The following is a 20,405-nucleotide window of genomic DNA, read 5'->3' on the forward strand; positions in this document are numbered from 1 at the left end:
GAAAGGTTGCAAGAGACAGAGGTAGTGGATGACTATAAGGAAAGAGTGTTTCACAAATACAGCAGAGAACTTGCAGGTATCAACTCACAGTGGTGGTGATAGCAGGCACAAGACATACATGCTCAAGATGAACAAATATCCTAGCATGGAAAAAGAAGTTGGGAGTGAAGTCTGTCCCTATTTGAGAAGTTATTGATAGCTCCTGGGAGAGGGACAATTGGGTTTCTTTAAGTATGTGACACCTGGTAGTTGAATCATGTTAGGTTGGAAGGCCACACATCCAAGAGTATAAGGGAAATGCAAATTGAGCTGGATGTATTGGAAAAAATTACAACACAAATTTGAGTGAGTATGGAAAAATATCTATTTCATAGGACTTAGAGTGGTGAATGTGATTAAAATATACTACACAAATTCTCAAAGAGCTAATAAAAACATGAGAAAATAGTGAAAAAGAAAACTAACTCTATTTGGGAATAAGAAGTCTTGAAACTCAACCACCCTAAATTGTAGTTTCTGTTAACACCCCTGTAGAATTATGCTAGTCTGATACCTTAGTATTCCCAGATCTGGTAAATTCCCCAACAAGATCCAGGAGCTTTGATTGCAAGGAGGGAGATGTCACTATAATCGTCCAAAACATGTGTAATTTATGATGAAACTTCACAGATGCCCCCACTACTCCCTTAAGAATATATCTGGAAGGGAGGAGGACCTGTCATCATAAGCCACAATAGAAGTTATTGTGTCACATGATTGAGAAACCTCTGTAGTACAGATACCACCACCTCCTGGGCTTAATGAGCATACGACAACCATCTAGAACAGGTTTGCTGAGTGATGATACACTTAAAACTGTCTCTCTAAAGAACTTTAAGAGATTTTGACCCCAAAAAACGAAGGACTTCCTTACCCTTGGGTGAAAATGGGAATCAGAAATTAAGGCACAATGCCCAGAGGAAGGGAGTGGGCCAGGGAATAAGTATAGGAGAGTTCTGTCCTGGTGCTGTTCTCTAGCATTACGAATGTTTGAGAAGCAAAGAAGCTCTGTTTTAAATCCCAGGATCCTAGAGAAAACGCTCCACTGATATTCATGGTTTACTTTTGCACCTGATCTTCAAGCTGGCTACTACGAAGTCAGCTACCTCTGCCTTTAGAAAATCCTGGAAGAAGCTATTGAAGACACTTCTCTTCGTATCCTCTCTTCCAATTCAAGAAAAAAGGTAATGTAATGCTTAAACAATGAAAATAGTCAAATCTACTTGATAAATGTATGTCCCTGAGTGTCTGATGTGTCAGATACAGGCACAGTGCACCTTGTCTATTCACAATCTCTCAGCACACTTCATTATAGCCCTTTCAGGAAGACATTATCATACCCACTTGATATTGGAAAAAAGGAAGAAATAAGTATTTGCTCATAGAATTTTTCTCAAATGTGTATTTAACTGCCACAATCCATGCTGGGGTCTCATTTTCCATGACAACACTGCTTTTAGCTAGATGTTCTTGAAAGTTTAATATTGTAAGTACAATAGAGAGTACTAAGTGGACTCCAGCTGCTTCACAAATACTATTTATCTAATTTTTGAAACAAATGACATAGGCAGGACCGTTGCCCTCCATTTTCCAACACATGAAGAAGTTGTATCTTGTCCAACATAGACAGCACAAAGGCTGACCTTGACCCGGATGGTATAGCTCTGGAACCTGGGCATTTCCACACATTCATTTTGGGCCAATGAAGCCATGGAATATGCTGACATATATATTGTCTGAATTGGTGAGAAGTTAACTAGTAAAAATGCAAAACATGAGCTCTACTTGGTTTCTGAGACAGCTTTAACGGGAAAGAAAATAACCGTAAAAAACACATAGGACATTAAAGCATCGTCCAGAATTCCACAGAGCCCTGACCTCCTACTTCTAAACCCTGATTCGTGGGACACAACAGAGAGTGGCCAATACCGGAAGGAACAGATCAATTCAATTCACAACAATATGTTAGCAGAGGAGATTCTTTCATATTTAAGCACTAACTGACAAAGAATAAGTAACAGCAGTCTAGTGAAAACTTAACTTTTCCTTAACTCACATCTAACTTTATTAACATTGAAAGCTTTCAAAAGTTTCCTATTTTGCAGGAGACTATCTTAATGCTTATCCTTGGGAAACTACCCTGAGAGGGAGCTTCATAAAACAACACACTGCATGATGTTAATAAAAACTCCACAGCTCCCACCTCAATACAGATAATAAATAATTTAATCGACATGGATGCCTATAGCCTAGAAACACAAATGCAGGTTGCTCAAAAAAGACAATTACACTTTGAAATGCTTACATTGTATTTTATTGACTGCACATTAAAGAAATGTATAAATTTATGAAACTCTGTGAATGTGGAAGTTAAATACCTTTTGTCCCACAGCATTATAAAAGCTTGTGTCTGGAAAGGTAGGTCTGAGAAGCCAGGAAAACAGTCTTCAGGAGAGGAAACATGTAAATCTACTAAGGAGTTAGTCCTTGAATCATATCAAATTTATCAGGCTTTATGATCTAGGTGTGATTTCTTTTTTATTCCACCCTCTGAAACTAACATAACATTTACCTATGACATAATGGAAATATTATGTCTAAAGTTGAGATAGTCAAGACCACAGGACAGCCTAAAGAGGTAAATGTATCAGTTGAGGAAAACAAATACTTTCACTAGCCAATCATAGCCTGGATTAGATTGTCTGTTTCTCCCTTCTCTATAGTTAACTGTATTTTGTAAAAATATTTTATTTGATGTTTAGAGTATGTGAAATAATTTGTTATCCTTTAGTTCTATTTGCCTTCTGGAAAATTTGATTCCATATTTACAAACTCATAGAGAGTAATCAGTTCTAGTTCCAAGGGAGATTTGCCATAATATCCAAGACATTATAATTCTTATTTGTGATTGATGATTTTAAGTATTCTGTTATGTTGGTAGTACATAAGGCTTTAATTTGTGGATATTTCAAAAGAATTCAGATAACAATACAGTAATACTTTTTAACATACTTGACTTTTCCCCAAAACAAGGATAGAAACAAAAAGCCAGACTTATAAATCAAGATAGCACAGCTTTTTGTCTTAATCAAATCTTATTTCTTATTTTATAATTGTAAAGGGAAATTTACTACAATAGGAATAATTTTGTACTACAGCTTATTTGCCCACACTAGCCAGTATTACTATTAAAGTTTTTAGAACAATGAAAAGTATAATATATCATTTAATAAATACAGGAATGAGATCTCAAGTTAAAAAATGCAACGAGACTGTTTTGTACAGTTTTGATAAATACAAGTCAATTAAATCTTTGATTATGTTTTTAAAAAGTCTAAAGTAACTCTGAGGTGGCAGAATCTGAATGTGTCATAGTCTTCCTCAGAACCATGGCTCTATACTCTGGTGATCTGTGTCTGATTCCTGAGAATCTAAACAGTGGAAGGAGAGAACCAACATCTGTAAGATGTCCTGTCATCTCCACATGTGCACTGTGGCATGTATATGCCCCCACATGGATACATGCATGCACATATGTGTATAAAAAAGCACACACACATACATACACACTAACTAAACACATGAAGATAAATGTAAATTTGAAAACGTAATTAGCATAATATTTCTAATCATTTACTATATCTGCTGCATTTATCACAGAAAATTTTGATTCATTATTGTTTTTATAATTTTGTGTATTTTGCAAGATATACAAATGAGTGCAGGTACCTCCAGAAGCTAGAATTCGTGGATCCTGCTGAAACTGGAGATACAGGTGATACTGAGTTGTCTCTCCTACACTCATAAATTAACCTTCATAAAAGTAATCTATTTTTATGGACCTAATAACTGTTCTTCTTTCTTAATAGGAACTTCATTTGAGTTTTTCTCTATAAATTTGGATAAAAGAAGTACCCAAAAACAGGGTTCCTTTGGAAGATTTAAAAGTCTTAGTCAACTATAAAACTATACTTTTATTCAAGTTATTTTGAATAATAAGAGAGTTGATGTGAAATATAGTGAAAAAATTAAATCTTTTATAAAATTAATATAGATTAAGTGAGAAGAAAGCACATAATTATTGCAAAAATATAATTTGTGAAAGAAAATTATATCACCATTTGTAGCTTTATTGAATATAAAGCTATATAGGTCCGGTTAGCCATTAGATAATATGGATAAAGGTGTTGCTGTCAAACCTGGTGACCAGAGTCTGATACCTGGGATGTGAATAGTAGAACAAAAGAAACAACTCATGAAGACTGTCCTCTGATCTCCACCTATGTACCATATCATGTATGAACTCACACATAAATGCATGCATGCACATGTGTGCATTCACACAGCACACACACACACACACACACACACACACACACACACACACACACATACACATATACACACAAAGTAAATACATAAAGCCATGAATGTCAATTTGAAAACAAAATTAGCATCATTTTTATCAGTTAGGAGCATGCCAAGGGAAATCCAAAATATCTTAGTAGATTTTCTTTGAAAATCTAAATATTAATGGATTTAAGAACTATAAAAAAATCAGAGTCAGTAGATATGTTGCAAGAGTGGCTTAACTTTATTTACTTGGGGTATTAAACTGTTGATGCAGTTGACAATGATTATCACCCAGATTTTCTCAACTTATGTGAATACTACATGAAAACACTGAGAACAAGTTTAAGAAAAGAAATACAAACCTAAGAGTTTTTCTCCTGAAATTTTGTATGATTGGGAGTGGTTATATGGACCTTATAGGATGGTTTTCCTGTCTATTGATGGAAGTCTTTGTTATCGAGTATTTTTCAATTTGTGAAATCACCTTGTGTTAATTCTTATTCGTGTAGTTATTTGTCTCCCAGGAATTCACATTGGAAATGCTGCAACCAATTCTTTTTTTTTCCAAAAACAATTTTTATTAGATATTTTCTTCACTTACATTTCAAATGCTATCCCCAAATTCCCCTATACCCTCCCCCAACCCAATTCCAAACTTTTATTATTTAAAACCTCTTATAATAGAGCTTGTCTGCCTATAATAGCAATGCTATGCAATTTATTCCAGTACTTTATTTGTATGAAACATCAAGTAGTTACATTCTGAGGAAATACCCAATATTTTCCAAAAGAGACAGATCTTTTAATCAGACAAATTATGGTAACGATTTTGGCTAAGGAAGCATAACTTTAGTCATTTTTAAAATATAGCATCATTTATGATTTATGTATTTAATTTAGAAGTTCAGAAAGGCAGTTCAGAAAAACTGAAATTGATGATCAGAGACATGCTGAAATTCTGTACAATGTGCAAAATTTTATTAATATATTAAATATTTATAGTTTTTATTATTTTATTAGTCTCAATTCCATACATGCATTTAATACATTCTGTCCACACTCAACTCTCTAACTTCTTTTATCCCCTTTCTTTCTCAACAACCTCCTTCTTATCAGGAGTCCTCCTGCCACTCCTGTATCTTTTTGCTGTGTGGCCAACTGGGTTTACCCAAAGCCACCAATGTGAGGATGTGTTTGGAGCTGTGGACTAGAACATGAGCTCTGACACTGAACACAATAACTTCTCCTCCCTCAGCATTCACCAACTGGTAATGACTGCCCTTGGAGGGACTAGAACTCACGAGTTCCTCCTTATCCATGCCTGCATTTTGTCCAAACTAGTCATGTGCAAGCTCTAGTAGGCAATCTCAGAATTCATGACTATGAGGCAGCCATGTCGTTCCCAGAGGATAGAATTGCACTGTGTTCCTCATCACTGTGTGGCTCTTACATTCCATTTTACACCCTCTTTCATAAGGTTCTGGAGCTTTGGAAAGTGTGATATATGGGTTAATATTTTAGTGTGTACATTTTCCTAGACCTGACTAAATAAGCCCTGCCATAATCATTATTTTCTCCAGCTTGGTCCTAAATAGCGCAATTAACCATCTGCATTTTAGCAAGAATTAGTGAGAACCTGGATGCCAGGAAGGACAGATATCACAAACACAAAAGGCCCAGATGTTCATCTCCTCTCTGGTTATGCTACAAAGTAGAAAATTCATTCATTGCTGTTGAAGTTTAAAATGTAGCTATTTTCACATTATTTTTTGTTAACTGTCAATCAATCATCAACTTGATAACAAACGTAAGTCAATTAAGTCAAATGTGCTTCTCAGTGAGATCATCATTAGAATACTGTGAGATCTGGAGTGCCTGTCAAACAGCCACTACATTGAAAACCACACATTCTCTATGATACCTTCAACTTCTGGGTCAAGTGTGATGCCATAGCTGTGAACCCATCATAGTTGCTGTGGTGAATGGCTGCTCCTAGTACTTCCCAGCAAAGAAAAATATTTAAGTGATAACAGAGCTGTTTATGTATTCTTCTGTTCTTTAACTTCTGGATGTTACAAACATGATAAATAATAAATTGGTAAGGGGAGATAAAAGAGGAAGAATAAAACATTCGAAAATTTTAAATCCCAGAAATAAAAACATTTAGTAAATTATAAATATAAAAATGTCAGAGTTCTTTATACACAATGTTCTGGCTAGCTTTTTATTTTTTTATTTGAAAATAGATTTTTTTCTCTCGTACAATACATCCTGATCACAATTTTCCCTCCCTCTACTAACCCCAAACACACACACACACACACACACACACACACACACACACACACACATGCCTTCACCTTCTCTATGAAATCCACTATTACTGATTTCCTCTTTGAAAAATAGTAAGCTTTCAAGAGAACACAGCCAAACAGGACAAAACAATATACTATAAGACAAGGCAAAAGCCCTCATATCAAAGCTAGACAAGGCAACTCAACAGAAGGGAAAGTCTCACAGGTAGGCAAAAGAGACAAAGACACTCTTGCTCCCACTGTTAGGAGTCCCACAAAAAAACCAATCTAACCGACATAACATATGTGCAGAGGACATAATGCAGGTCTTGTGGTGGCAGTTTCTGTCTCTGTTATCCCAAATGAGACCTGCAAAGTTCTCACTGAGTCACATTCTCCTGGTATCCTCCATCCACCCTGACTCTAACAATCTATCCTCCTTCCCTGTTGTTTTCCCTGAGCTCCAAGGGGAGAGACCCTATATAGACCCCCAATCTAGATTCTTTCTGCACAATGTCTGGCCATCTCTGAACTCACTCCTATATGCTTTTGCAGTTAAGTGTCTCTGGTTACAACTGGCCATGACACCAACCTGAGTATAGCAGAATATCATTAGAAATCATTTCATTGATTGATTGATTGATTGATTGGTTGGTTGCCTGCCAGTTGTGTTGGGTTCCAACCTAGGTCTCTGGACTATTCAGTCTCCAGCTCCTGGCTATCCAGGCAATGTAGGGCATTGGCTTCCTCTCATGGCATGGAACTCAAGTTAAACCAAATATTGATTGATCACTACCATAAGTTCTACACCAGCATTACCCCAGTACACCTTGTAGGCAGGACAGATCATACATAGGTCAAGTGTTTTGTATCTGGGTTGGTATGCAGGCCTCTCTTTCTGTAGCCTACAGAGTATCATCTCACTTGAAAGAGACTAGAACATAGGAGTGAATGCCACATGCAGGCACCAGCCTGACCTCTTTACCTTCAGTGAGTTGTGTAGATATTGCCCTCTGCAATGCCACCTTGGTGTCAACTTTCAGGGAGCAACTATATGTCCTGCCCTCAGCCTGAGTTATTTACATATTTCCACTGGGGCACCCTCAGTCAACCACTCAACCCAGTCCCACACTGGAAACCTTGTCAAGCCGCAAAACATACCCAGTTCAGGCTCCATATCCTATGTAACTAGGATTGCTCACTAGGATCTCCTTCATAGATTCTAGGAAGTTTCCATTGCTCTAGTTTTACACACAGGCAGGGGGCAGGGGGAACTACCCCCCAATTCCAGCTGTCTCTACCCTCATTCTCTATCCATCCCTTCCTACCTGGTCCCTCCTGCTCATATCCCTACCTGCCCTCAGTCCACCCACAAAACATTTTCTACTTCTTCCCAGAGAGATCCATGCATCTCCCCTAGAACCCTTCCCTTTACCTAACCTGTCTCATTCTGTAGATTGTAGATTGATTATCATTTACTTAATAAGTAATATCTACTCATAAATGAAGACTTGCAATATTTGTCTTTTGGGCTCTGGGTTACCACCCTCGGGATCATTTTTTCAAGTTCCATCCACTTGACATTAATTTTCATGATGTCATTTTTTCAACAGCTGAGTAATACTTCATTGTGTAAATGTACCACATTTTTTCTATCTATTCTTCAGTGTAGGGATATCTAGGTTGGTTCCAGTTTCTGGATAATATGAATAAAGCTGCAATGAGCATATTTAAGCAAGTGTCCTTGTGGTAGAATGCACTGTCCTTTGGGTATATGCCCAAGAGTGGTATATGTAAGTCTAGAGTGCATTGATTTCCAATATTCTAAGACACTAACATAGTGATTTACATAATGGCTGTACATGTTTACACTCCTACCAACAATTGCCACATGACGCATCACCCATCCCATTGATCTTAGCCATTCTACAACTGTTAAATAGAATCTCAAGATAGTTTTGATTTGCATTTGGCTGATGGCTAAGGACATAGTACATTTCTGAGTGTTTCCCAGCCATTTGTTACTGCACTATTGAGAATTCTGTGTAAGATTTGGATAACCTTTATTGTCAACTTGATGCAAACCACCTGGGAAGAGAGTTTCATTGAGGTGTTCTCTACGTCCAATGTGTGGGGTACTGTCTTGATTATGCCACTGTGGGTGGTTCTACTTCATAGGTACGGGATTATAAACTGTGTACCAATGGAGAAAATGAAATGAATTCTGACATCAATGCATTTATGTCATTCTTCTGACTGTGGGTTTAATATGAACAGGAGCATCAATTTGATGGTACTTTGACCTCTCCACTGTGATCAACTCTAACCTCCAACAATGAGACTGCTTTTCCCGGGGTATTTTTCAGGGCAACAAAAATGAAATGGAGCCAGAAAGCCTTCATGATATACTGACCCAGAAACTACAAAAAAAAAAATGTAGATTAGGTGAGATTTCTAGGCAAAGAGAAAACCTATAGGAAAAACCCTAAACTGGAACAAAATAGGCATCTTGTAGAGAGAGAAGTACTGTGGAACTGAAAAAACTGGGAAATGATGGGGCATACTAGGAAATAGAAGTGGGGAAATTATAAACATAGGCAAAGGTCAGATTATTTAGGGATCCAAGCACAGTATGTTGGTGCTTGTATTTTAAACTAGGGTAGGAAAGCTACTAAATCCATAGAAATTATTTTCCCTTTTTTATTAATTAATTAATTTTTACACTCCATATTTTATTCCCCCCTGCACTGTTCACCCTCCTACTGTTCCACATTCCACACCTCCTCCCCAACTCCTTGTCTCCAAGTGGATGCCTCCACACCCCACCTTACCTGACCTATAAACTCCTTGGGGCCTCCAGTCTCTTAAGGGTTAGGTGCATCATCTCTGAATGCACACAGACATGGCAGTCCTCTACTGTATGTGTGTTGGGAGCCTCATATCAGCTGGTATATGCTGTCTGTTTAGTGGTCCAATATCTAAGAGATCTCAGGGGTCTAGATTAATTGAGACTGCTGGTCCTCCTACAGGGTCGCCCTTCTCCTCAGCTTCTTTCAGCCTTTCCTAATTCAACAACAGGGGGTCAGCTGCTTCTGTACATTGGTTGGGGGCAAATAGCTGCATCTGACTCTTGCAGCTGCTTGTTGGGTCTTTCAGAGTGTGGTCATGAGAGGTCTCTGTTTGTGAGCCCTCCATAGCCTCAGTAATAGTGTCAGGACTTGGGACCTCCCCTTGAGCTGGATCCCACTTTGGACTTGTCAGTGAACCTTCTTTAACTCGGGCTCCTCTCCATTTTCCTGTAATTTTTTCAAACAGGAATAATTATGTGTCAGAGTTGTGACTGTGGGATTGCAACCCCATCCTTCCCTTGATGCCTTGCCTTCCTAATGAAAGTGAGCTCTATAAGTTCCTTCTCCCTACTGTTGGGCATTTCATCTAAGGTCCCTCCCTTTTAGTCCTTAGAGTCTCTCACCTCCCAGAGTCTGATACATTCTGGAGGGTTCCCACAACCTCCTATCTCCAGAGGTTGCTTGTTTCCATTCTTTCTGCTAGCACTCAGGGCTTCAGTCCTTTTCCCTCACCCAATACCAGATCAGGTTTCCCTCTTCCCCCGACTCACACCCCCACCATCCACTTTCCTTCCCAGGTCTGTCGCTCTCTCCCCACTTGTGATAGCTTTCTTTTCTCCCCCAAGTGAGACTGAGGCATCCTCACTTGGGCAATTCAGCTTGTTGAACTTTTTGAGTTCTGTGCACTGTACCTTGAGTATTCTGTAGTTTTTTGTTTTTGTTTTTGTTTTTGGCTAATATCCACTTATTAGTAAGTACATAACATGCATGATGTCCTTTTGGGTCTGAGTTACCTCACTCAGGATGATATTTTCTAGTTCCATAAATTTGCTGCAAAACTCAGGATATCCTCGTTCTTAATAGCTGAATAGTATTCCATTGTGTAAATGAACCACATTTTCTGTATCCATTCTTCAGTCATGGAACATCTGGGTTGTTTCCACCTTCTGTCTATTATAAATAAGTCTGCTTTTTTAATTTTTAACATTTTTATTACGTATTCTTCTCAATTACATTTCTAATGCTATCCCAAAAGTCCCCCATACCCTCCCCCCCAAACTTCCCTACCCACCCATTCCCATTTTTTTGGCCCTGGCATTGCCCTGTACTGGGGCATATAAAATTTGCGTGTCCAAAGGGCCTCTCTTTCCAGTGATGGCCGACTAGGCCATCTTTTGATACATATGCAGCTAGAGTCAAGAGCTCCGGGGTACTGGTTAGTTCATAATGTTGTTCCACCTATAGGGTTGCAGATCCCTTTAGCTCCTTGGGTACTTTCTCTAGCTNCTCCATTGGGAGCCCTGTGATCCATCCAATAGCTGACTGTGAGCATCCACTTCTGTGTTTGTTAGGCCCCAGCATAGTCTCACAAGTCTCACAATATCTGGGTCCTGTCAGCAAAATCTTGCTAGTGTATGCAACGATGTCAGCGTTTGGAAGCTGATTATGGGATGGATCCCTGGATATGCCAGTCTCTAGATGGTCCATCCTTTTGTCACAGCAAAAAAAAATGTTAAAAATTTAAAAAAAAGAAGACTAAAAAAAAAAAACTTACAGGATAGGTCTTTAAGAAAATTACTACACAAAGAGAAAGCTGGGGAGATGGTCTCTGGCCTCTGTGGGTGCCCATGCTCATGTGCATGGACCCGCAAGCTGGCACACACCCCTATACATAATTAAAAATAACAAAAATAAAAAATATATAAATAAATAAATAAGGCTGCTATGAACATAGTGAAACACGGGCCTCTATGGCATGGTAGGGCATCTTTTGGGTATATTCCCAAGAGTGGTATATCTGGACCTTCAGTTGGATCTATTTCCAATTTTCTGAGGAACTGCCAGATTGGTTTCCAGAGTGGCTGTACCAGTTTGCAATCCGACCAGCAATGGAGGAGTGTGACTCTTTCTCCACATCCTCTCCAACATGTGTTGTCACCTAAGGTTTTTTATCTTAGCCATTCTGATTGGTGTAAGGTGGAATCTCAGGGTCATTATAATTTGCATTTCTCTGATCATTAAGAACTTTGAACATTTTTTTAGGTACTTCTCAGCCAATCGAGATTTCTCAGTTGTGAAATCTCGGTTTAGATCTATACCTCATTTTTTGATTGGGTTGTTTGTAATTTTTGTAATTAACTTCTTGATTTATTTATATATTTTGTATATTAGACCTCTATTAGGGTTAGTAAAGATTTTTCTTCCCAATCTGTAGGTTGCCATTTATCTTATTGACAATGTGTTTTGCCTTACAGAAGCTTCCCAGTTTCATGAGGTCCCAATTATCAATTCTTGTTCTTAGAGCATGAGCCATTGGAGTTCTTATTTCTCTAAGTTCAGACACAAGTACAGACACTTAATGATTTGTGTGCATGTGTATGTGAGTGTGTCATCTTAGCTTTGTGATTAAATATCTTGAATTTGTTAGTTATTTAAAATATTCTTAAAAATTCTAAGATTCATTCTTGAAGCATATACAAAAGGCAAGGAAAATTAGGGCAATTTTACCTTTTAAAATTATGAATATCCTGAGTGATATTTTTATTTTTATTTTTTTAAATATGAGATATTTGTGGAAATTGAATTTCGTTCTTTCTCATGAGAAGTAAATACTTTGCCATCTGAGGCTATGGACAGATGAGGGTGCATCTCAGCACACACATAGAAGACAGTTCTCTACCTGCAGATATCTTTCCCCTCTACCCAATCCAATCCCAGGAAACTCATATAGTAATGCAAACTGGGTAAGAACTTTGAATCTTGGTTGTTCTATTTGAGTAATGTAAGTGTCCTTGACAGAGGATTAAGTGCTGTTTTGTCACCTAGTTTGGGGGTTGAGGATGGGGACTGTATTTCTGGGATTTTAGTGGTATAGATCAACCTCATCAGTGTCTCACACGATGGACAAGTACTCTACCATTGAGCCTCATTACAGCTACGACTGAGATGCATCCCAGGCCCAAATTAATGTTCTTCTGAGAGAGGAGTGCAGCAATTAATAAACATGTATCAACTCCATCAAATAATTGATATTAAATTTAGCTTCGCCTCTATGTTTGAATTCTAGCTATTCATAAATTGTTACTAGAAATTTTGATGGCTTTGTACATGAATTTGCTACTTAAAACGAAAGACCCAAAGGATTATGCTGCAATACAGTTATTCTGTATTTCAGATTAAATTTAGGTTACAGTAAAATTCCATTTCTGGTTTTGGCAATCTTAAGGATCAAGTTAGGACTTGATGACTGCTAGGTGGATAGTCTCCAATTGAGCCACAACTGTACACCAAAACTCTCACATTTTTACTAAGAGTCATCAAGTAACTCATCTAAGAACAAATGTACCAGGTGACTCTTTAATGGATACTAATGAAATGTACTTATGAACTTTTTTCCTTTTCTTTTCATTTGTTCATTTCTGGGTTTGTTTGTTTGTTTCATTGTTTGTTTGTCTGTAACAGGATCTCCTCTAGCCCAAGCTAAACTCAAATGTAGTATATAGTTGATGATGACCCGGAACTACTAACACTCCTGCTTCAAACTTTCAAGTGCTGAGCTTGCAGGTATGTACAACCATTAGCAGATTCCATTCATTTTTCTTAACTAGGAGATATTTCTAGATATAAGAGTCATGCATATGTTACATTACACACAAAATAATATTCCTAGATATACCAATTATATCAATCTATGCTTATAATGGTGTTTGATGGGGAAATAGTCAACCTAGTCTATTTATATCAGTGGGTGACAAAAAGGGGAGTGGCTGATTATGCAGCATATTCCATTCATTGCTGAATATCCAGTGCTTGGAAAAAAGTACCTAGCAAACTGTAACACTCCAATAAATATTAAATAGATGATAAGTAAACTATTCTGTTTACTGTTAGGTCAAAAATTAAACTCCCTCAACTATTTCTAAATATTCAACTATTTCTAGTGCTTTCACAGGTCACAGACAGATGAAAACCCTCAGCAACCCCAGCAACTCCAGCACCATCACTGGTTTCATCCTTTTGGGCTTCCCCTGCCCCAGGGAGGGGCAAATCCTCCTCTTTGTGATCTTCTTCATAGTCTACCTACTCATCCTCATGGGCAACGCTTCCATCATCTGTGCTGTGTACTGTGATCAGAGACTCCACACCCCTATGTACCTCCTGCTGGCCAACTTCTCATTCCTAGAGATCTGGTATGTCACTTCCACAGTCCCCAACATGTTGGCCAACTTCCTCTCTGACAACAAGATCATCTCTTTCTCTGGATGCTTCCTGCAGTTCTATTTCTTCTTCTCTTTTGGTTCTACAGAATGCTTTTTCCTGGCAGTCATGGCATTTGATCGATACCTTGCCATCTGTAGGCCACTACATTATCCTTCTGTCATGACTAGGCACCTCTGCAACACCCTTGTCATCAGTTGCTGGGTGCTTGGTTTCCTCTGGTTCCCTGTACCCATCATCATCATCTCCCAGATGTCCTTCTGTGGGTCCAGAATTATAGACCACTTCCTGTGTGACCCAGGCCCTCTTTTGGCCCTTGCCTGTTCCAGAGCCCCATTGATGGAGATTTTCTGGACAATTATAATGTCTCTGCTCCTGGTTATTCCTTTCCTCTTCATCATGGGATCTTACATATTAGTTCTAAGAACTGTGTTCAGACTTCCTTCAAGAGATGGACAAAAAAAGGCCTTCTCCACTTGTGGGTCACATGTGACTGTGGTTTCTCTTTTCTATGGCTCAGTGATGATAATGTATATGAGCCCAACATCTGAACATGAAGCTGGAATGCAGAAGATTGTGACTCTGTTTTATTCTGTGGGTACTCCATTACTTAATCCTGTGATATACAGTCTGAGGAACAAAGATATGAAAAATGCCCTGCAGAAGATTTTAAGAACATAAAACTTTAAATTTAAGTGAATAAATCACATTTAAGTATATATGTATATGTATATGTATATGTGTATATATATATATATGTGTGTGTGTGTGTGATGATATGTGCATATATATATATATATATTTTAAAATATTTGTTAATATATATGGATATATTGAATTCAATATATATTCAGGTATATATGTGTGTGTATATACATATACATATATGGATATTATTCAACCACAAGAATGATTAAATTGTGCTATTTACAGCAACATGAATAACATGGGAAAACATTGTGTGAAGTATAATATATCATTTATGGGAAGTCAAATTATGCATGCTCTCATGTATGTGTAGAAAGTTTTTCAAAATGAATAGGATAATGTTTACAGGACACTAGAAAGTATAAGAAGAAGCAATATGGTTAGTGTTTGCAGCTGGTGCAGTTGAATAGTTACTCAACATTTGTGTTTGATAATGTAGTAAGGTAAATGTGTTTGTCTAACATTAATTCTGTTTCAAACACAATGACTGAAATTTTGTGTGATTTTTACATATAAATATGATAAATATTTTAAATAATATTAATGACAATTATGTTAAGGTTACATGCATGTACTTTCATACTGAATGTCATCTTGTACCTCACACATATGTACAATTATTAAATAAAGTTAAATTTTAAATAAAAATGTAGAATTATGAATATTAGAATATTTCTATAATCCCAAACTTAATTTAAATGGAGGTTGGATACACAGCAAGATCATGTTTCCTAAAACAAAATAGAATAGCATGATGATCCGAGCCTGTGATATATTTTCCATTGCTACAGTGAAACCCACGACCAAAGGCAATTTAGGAAAGAGAAGGATTACTTGTATGCAGATTATAATCCACCATTCTGTGGAGCCAAGACAAGATTTTAAAGCAGGAAAGTGGAGGCAAGAACTAACAGGAAATACCATGAAGGAATATTGCTTAACTTGCTTTCATCTGCAAACCAGGACCACCAGTACAGGAATACCACCACCCACTGTGGGATAGACCCTCCCATACCACTCATTAATCATTTATCAAGAAAATACTACAGAGATGTACCTATAGACCAATACAAATGAAGCTCATCCTAGGTGACTATAATTTATGTCAAGTAGACAAAAAATGACCACTTCCCAACTTGACACACAAACACATTGCCATTAAATAACATTTCCTTTGTTTATTTTGTTTCAATTTTTATTGTTTTATTTACTTACATTCCATTCATTGTCCCTCTTTAGGTCCTCCTTCCCACAATTTATTATCCCATTCCTCTCCCCCCCCCTTGCCTCTGAGAGGCACACACCAGGACTCACCCTCCCCTGGGACCTCAAGTCTCTCAGGACCAGCACCGGGTAACCTAGGGCTCAGAGTCAGTGAACACCCACACCGTCCCTAGAGGACTCTCCTTGTGATCTTAGGATCATTGGTGTGTGAAACACAACATCTGTTCAAATCCAATTATGCAGGGCCTGAGACAGCAGTGGAGAAGCAGAAGATCAGCTTGACCAGGGGCACAAGTCCCTTCCAGTTGGCACCAGCACCAGGTTACCTTGGGTGCGGAATCGGCGGGCACACCCACAGTCCCCAGAGGACTCTCTACACAGTCTTGGGATCACTGGTGAGTGGAACACAACATCTGCTCCAATCCAATTGTGATGGGCCTGTTACAGCAGGAACAAAGACACCAGAGCCCTTACTAACCAGAGGCTTGGGTTCCTTCTGACCAGTTCTGGTTTACCTTGGTTTTGAACAGACCAGAGAGCTTGACGGTCTTCAAAGGAGACACCACTTACAGGCTCTGTAACACACCCAGGATTTTAGGAAAACAGGATCCCAGGAAAACAGGAGCTGAGTCACACCAGTATTTCAGGGTCTCATAGAAAGCTTGACTGCCAAAACTCTGACACACATAGAATCTCAGGTTCAGAGGAGCCCACAATCAAAGGATCACAAAGAAAGCTGGAGTCTGAGGAGTCCTAAATCAACTGGGAATATAGGAAGGAGAGGCTCCAATGAGATATATTGAGGGTAGCAAGCACTTGACATAATCAGATGGCAGGAGGCAAGCATAAGAAGAGAAGCAACAGAAACCAAGGTTACTTGGCATCATCAGAACCAAACTCTCCCACAGTAGCAAGTCCTGGATATACCATCACACCACAAAAGCAAGACATGGATCTAAAGTCACTTCTTATGATGATGATGGAGGACGTTAAGAGGGAAATACAGGAAAACACAGGTAGAGGGCTAGAAGCCTTTAAAGAGGAAACTCAAAAATCCCTTAGAGAGTTACAAGAAAACACTACCAATCAGGTGATGAAATTGAACAAAACCATGCAGGATCTAAAACTGGAAGTAGAAACAATAAAGTAAACACAAAGGAAGACAACTAAGGAGATGGAAACCCTAGGAAAGAAATCAGGAACCATAGATGCGAACAACAACAACAAAATACAAGAGATGGATGAGAGAATCTCAGGTGCAGAAGATGTCATAGAAAACATCGGCACAACAATCAAAGAAAATGTGAAATGCAAAAAGATCCTACCTCAAAACATCCAGGAAATCGAGGACACAATGAGAAGACCAAACCTATGGATAATAGGAGTAGATGAGAATGAAGATTTTCAACTTAAAGGGCCAGCAAATATCTTCAACAAAATTATAGAAGAAAACTTCCCAAACCTAAAGAAAGAGATGCCCATGAACATACAAGAAGCCTAGAGAACTCCAAATAGACTGGACCAGAAAAGAAATTCCTCCCGACACATAATAACCAGAACAACAAATAAAGATAGAATATTAAAAAGAAGTAAGGGAAAAGCTCAAGAAACATATAAAGGCAGGCCTATTAGAATTACTCCAAACTTCTCACCAGAGACTATGAAAACCAGAAGATCCTGGACAGATGTTATACAGACACTAAGAGAATACAAATACCAGCCTAGGCTACCATACCCAGCAAAACTCTCAATTACCATATATGGAAAGACCAAAGTATTCCATGACAAAACCAAATTCACAAAATATCTTTCCACAAATCAAGACATTCAAAGGATAATAAAGGAAAAAAACCAATAGAAAGACGGAAAATACAACCTAGAAAAAGCAAGAAAGTAATCCTTCAACAAACCTAAAAGAAGACAGCCGCAAGAACAGAACCTCAACTCTAATAACAAAAATAACAGGAAGCAACAATCACTTTTCCTTAATACCTCTTAAAATCAATAAATTCAAATCCCAAATAAAAAGACATAGACTAGCAGACTGGCTACACAAACAGGACCCAACATTTTCCTGCTTACACAGCTCAGGGAAAAAGAGACACTGCCTCAGAGTGAAAGGCTGGAAAACAATTTTCCAAGCAAACAGTTTGAAGAAACAAGCTGGAGTAGCCATTCTAATATCCAATAAAATCAACTTCCAACCCAAAGTTATCAAAAAAAGACAAAGAGGGGCACTTCATACTCATCAAAGGTAAAATCTAGCAAGAGGAACTGTCAATTCTGAATATCTATGCTCCAAATGCAAGGGGAACCACATTCATTAAGGAAACTTTAGTAAAGCTCAAAGCACACATTGCACCTCACACAATAATAGTGGGAGACTTCAATAACCCACTTTCATCATTGAACAGACCCTGGAAACAGAAACTCAGAGAAGTTATGAAACAAATGGATTTAACAGATATATACAGAACATTTTTTGCCTAAAACAAAAGAATATACCTTCTTCTCAGCACCTCATGGTACTTTCTCCAAAATTGACCATATAATAGGTCACAAAACAGGTCTCAACAAATACAAAATATTGAAATTGTCCCATGCATCCTATCTGATCACCATGGACTAAGGCTGATCTTCAATAACAACATAAATAATGGAAAGCCAACATTCACGTGGAAACTGAACAACACTCTCCTCAACGATACCTTGGTCAAGGAAAAAAGAAAGAAAGAAATTAAAGACTTTTTAGGGTTTAATGAAAATGAAGCCACAACATACCCAAAGTTATGGGACACAATGAAAGCATTTCTAAGAGGAAAACTCATAGCTCTGAGTGCCTACAAAAGGAAACTGGAGGGAGCATACACTAGCAGCTTGACAAAACATGTAAAAGCTCAAGAATAAAAGGAAGCAAATTCACAAAAGAGGAGAAGACTGCAGGAAATAATCAAACTCAGGGGCGAAATCAACAAAGCTGAAGCAAAAAGAACTATTAAAAGAATCAAACAAACCAGGTTCTGGTTCTTCCAGAAAATCAACAACATAGATAAGCCCTTAGCCAGACTCACTAGAGGGCACAGGGACAGCATCCTAATTAACAAAATCAATGAAAAGGGAGACATAACGACAGATCCTGAGATATCAAAAAAAAAAAAAAATCAGATCCTAATACAAAAGGCTATACTCAAGAAAACTGGAAAACCTGAATGAAATGCACAAATTTCTAGACAGATACCAGGTACCAAAGTTTAATCAGGATCAGATAAATGACCTAAACAGTCCTATAATCCCTAAAGAAATAGAAGCAGTCATTAATAGTCTCGCAACCAAAAAAAAAAAAAAAAGCCCAGGAGCAGATGGGTTTAGTGCAGAGTTCTATCAGACCTTCAAAGAAGACCTAATATCAGTTCTTCTCAAACTATTCCACAAATTTGAAAGAGAAGGTACTCTACCCACTTCATTAAAAAAGCAACAATTACTCCGATACCTGAACCACATGAAGACCTAACAAAGATAGAGAACTTCAGACCAAATTCCCTTATGAATATCGATGCAAAAATACTCAATAAGATCCTCGCAAATCCAAGAATACATCAAAACGGTCATCCATCATGACCAAGTAGGCTTCACCCCACTGATGCAGGGATTGTTTAATATACGAAAATCCATCAACATAATCCACAATATGAACAAACTCAAAGACAAAAACCACATGATCATCTCATTGGATGCTGAGAAACCTTTTGACAAAATCCAACATGCATTCATGATAAATATCTTGGAAAGATCAGGAATTCAAGGCCCATACCTAAACATAATAAAAGCAATCTAAAGAAAACCAGTAGCCAACATCAATGTAAATGGTGAGAAGCTGGAAGAAATCCCACTAAAATAAGGGACTAGACAAGGCTGCCCACTTTCTCCCTACCTATTCAATATAATACTTGAAGTCCTAGCCAGAGCAATTTTAAAACAAAAGGAGGTCTAGGGGATTCAAATTGGAAAGGAAGAAGTCAAAATATCACTATTTGCAGATGATACAATAGTATATATAAGTGACCCTAAAAATCCCACCAGAGAACTCCTAAATCTAATAAACAGCTTCAGTGCAGTAGCTAGATAAAAAATTAACTCAAATTAATGGTCTTTCTCTACACAAAGGATAAACAGGATGAGAAAGAAATTAGGGAAACAAAAAAACCTTCACAATAGTCACAAATAATATAAAATACCTTGGTGTGAAACTAACTAAGGAAGTTAAAGATCTGTATGATAAGAACTTCAAGTCTCTGAATAAAAAATTAAAGAAGATCTCAGAAGATGGAAAGATCTCCCATGCTCATGGATTGGCAGGATCAATATAGTGAAAATGGCTATCTTGCCAAAAGCAATCTACAGATTCACTGCAATCCCCATCAAAATTCCAACTCAATTCTTCAACGAATTAGAAAGAGCAATCTGCAAATTCATCTGGAATAACAAAAAACCTAGGATAGCA

The 20,405-nt window shown here is 37.8% G+C and overlaps 1 protein-coding gene across 1 annotated transcript; it reads left to right on the forward strand.

Moving 5' to 3' along the window:
* The first annotated feature begins 10,340 nt into the window (after nt 1-10,340).
* On the forward strand, nt 10,341-14,653 carry LOC110309572 (olfactory receptor 11G2-like). Its single transcript, XM_021182307.1, has 2 exons — nt 10,341-10,357; nt 13,669-14,653. Exon 2 carries the CDS (start codon nt 13,718-13,720, stop codon nt 14,651-14,653), a length of 936 nt encoding a protein of 311 aa, XP_021037966.1. The 5' UTR covers nt 10,341-10,357; nt 13,669-13,717.
* Nucleotides 14,654-20,405: the final 5,752 nt, after the last annotated feature.

Source organism: Mus caroli, chromosome 14 (assembly GCF_900094665.2).
Source record: "Mus caroli chromosome 14, CAROLI_EIJ_v1.1, whole genome shotgun sequence".
NCBI lineage: Eukaryota > Metazoa > Chordata > Mammalia > Rodentia > Muridae > Mus > Mus caroli.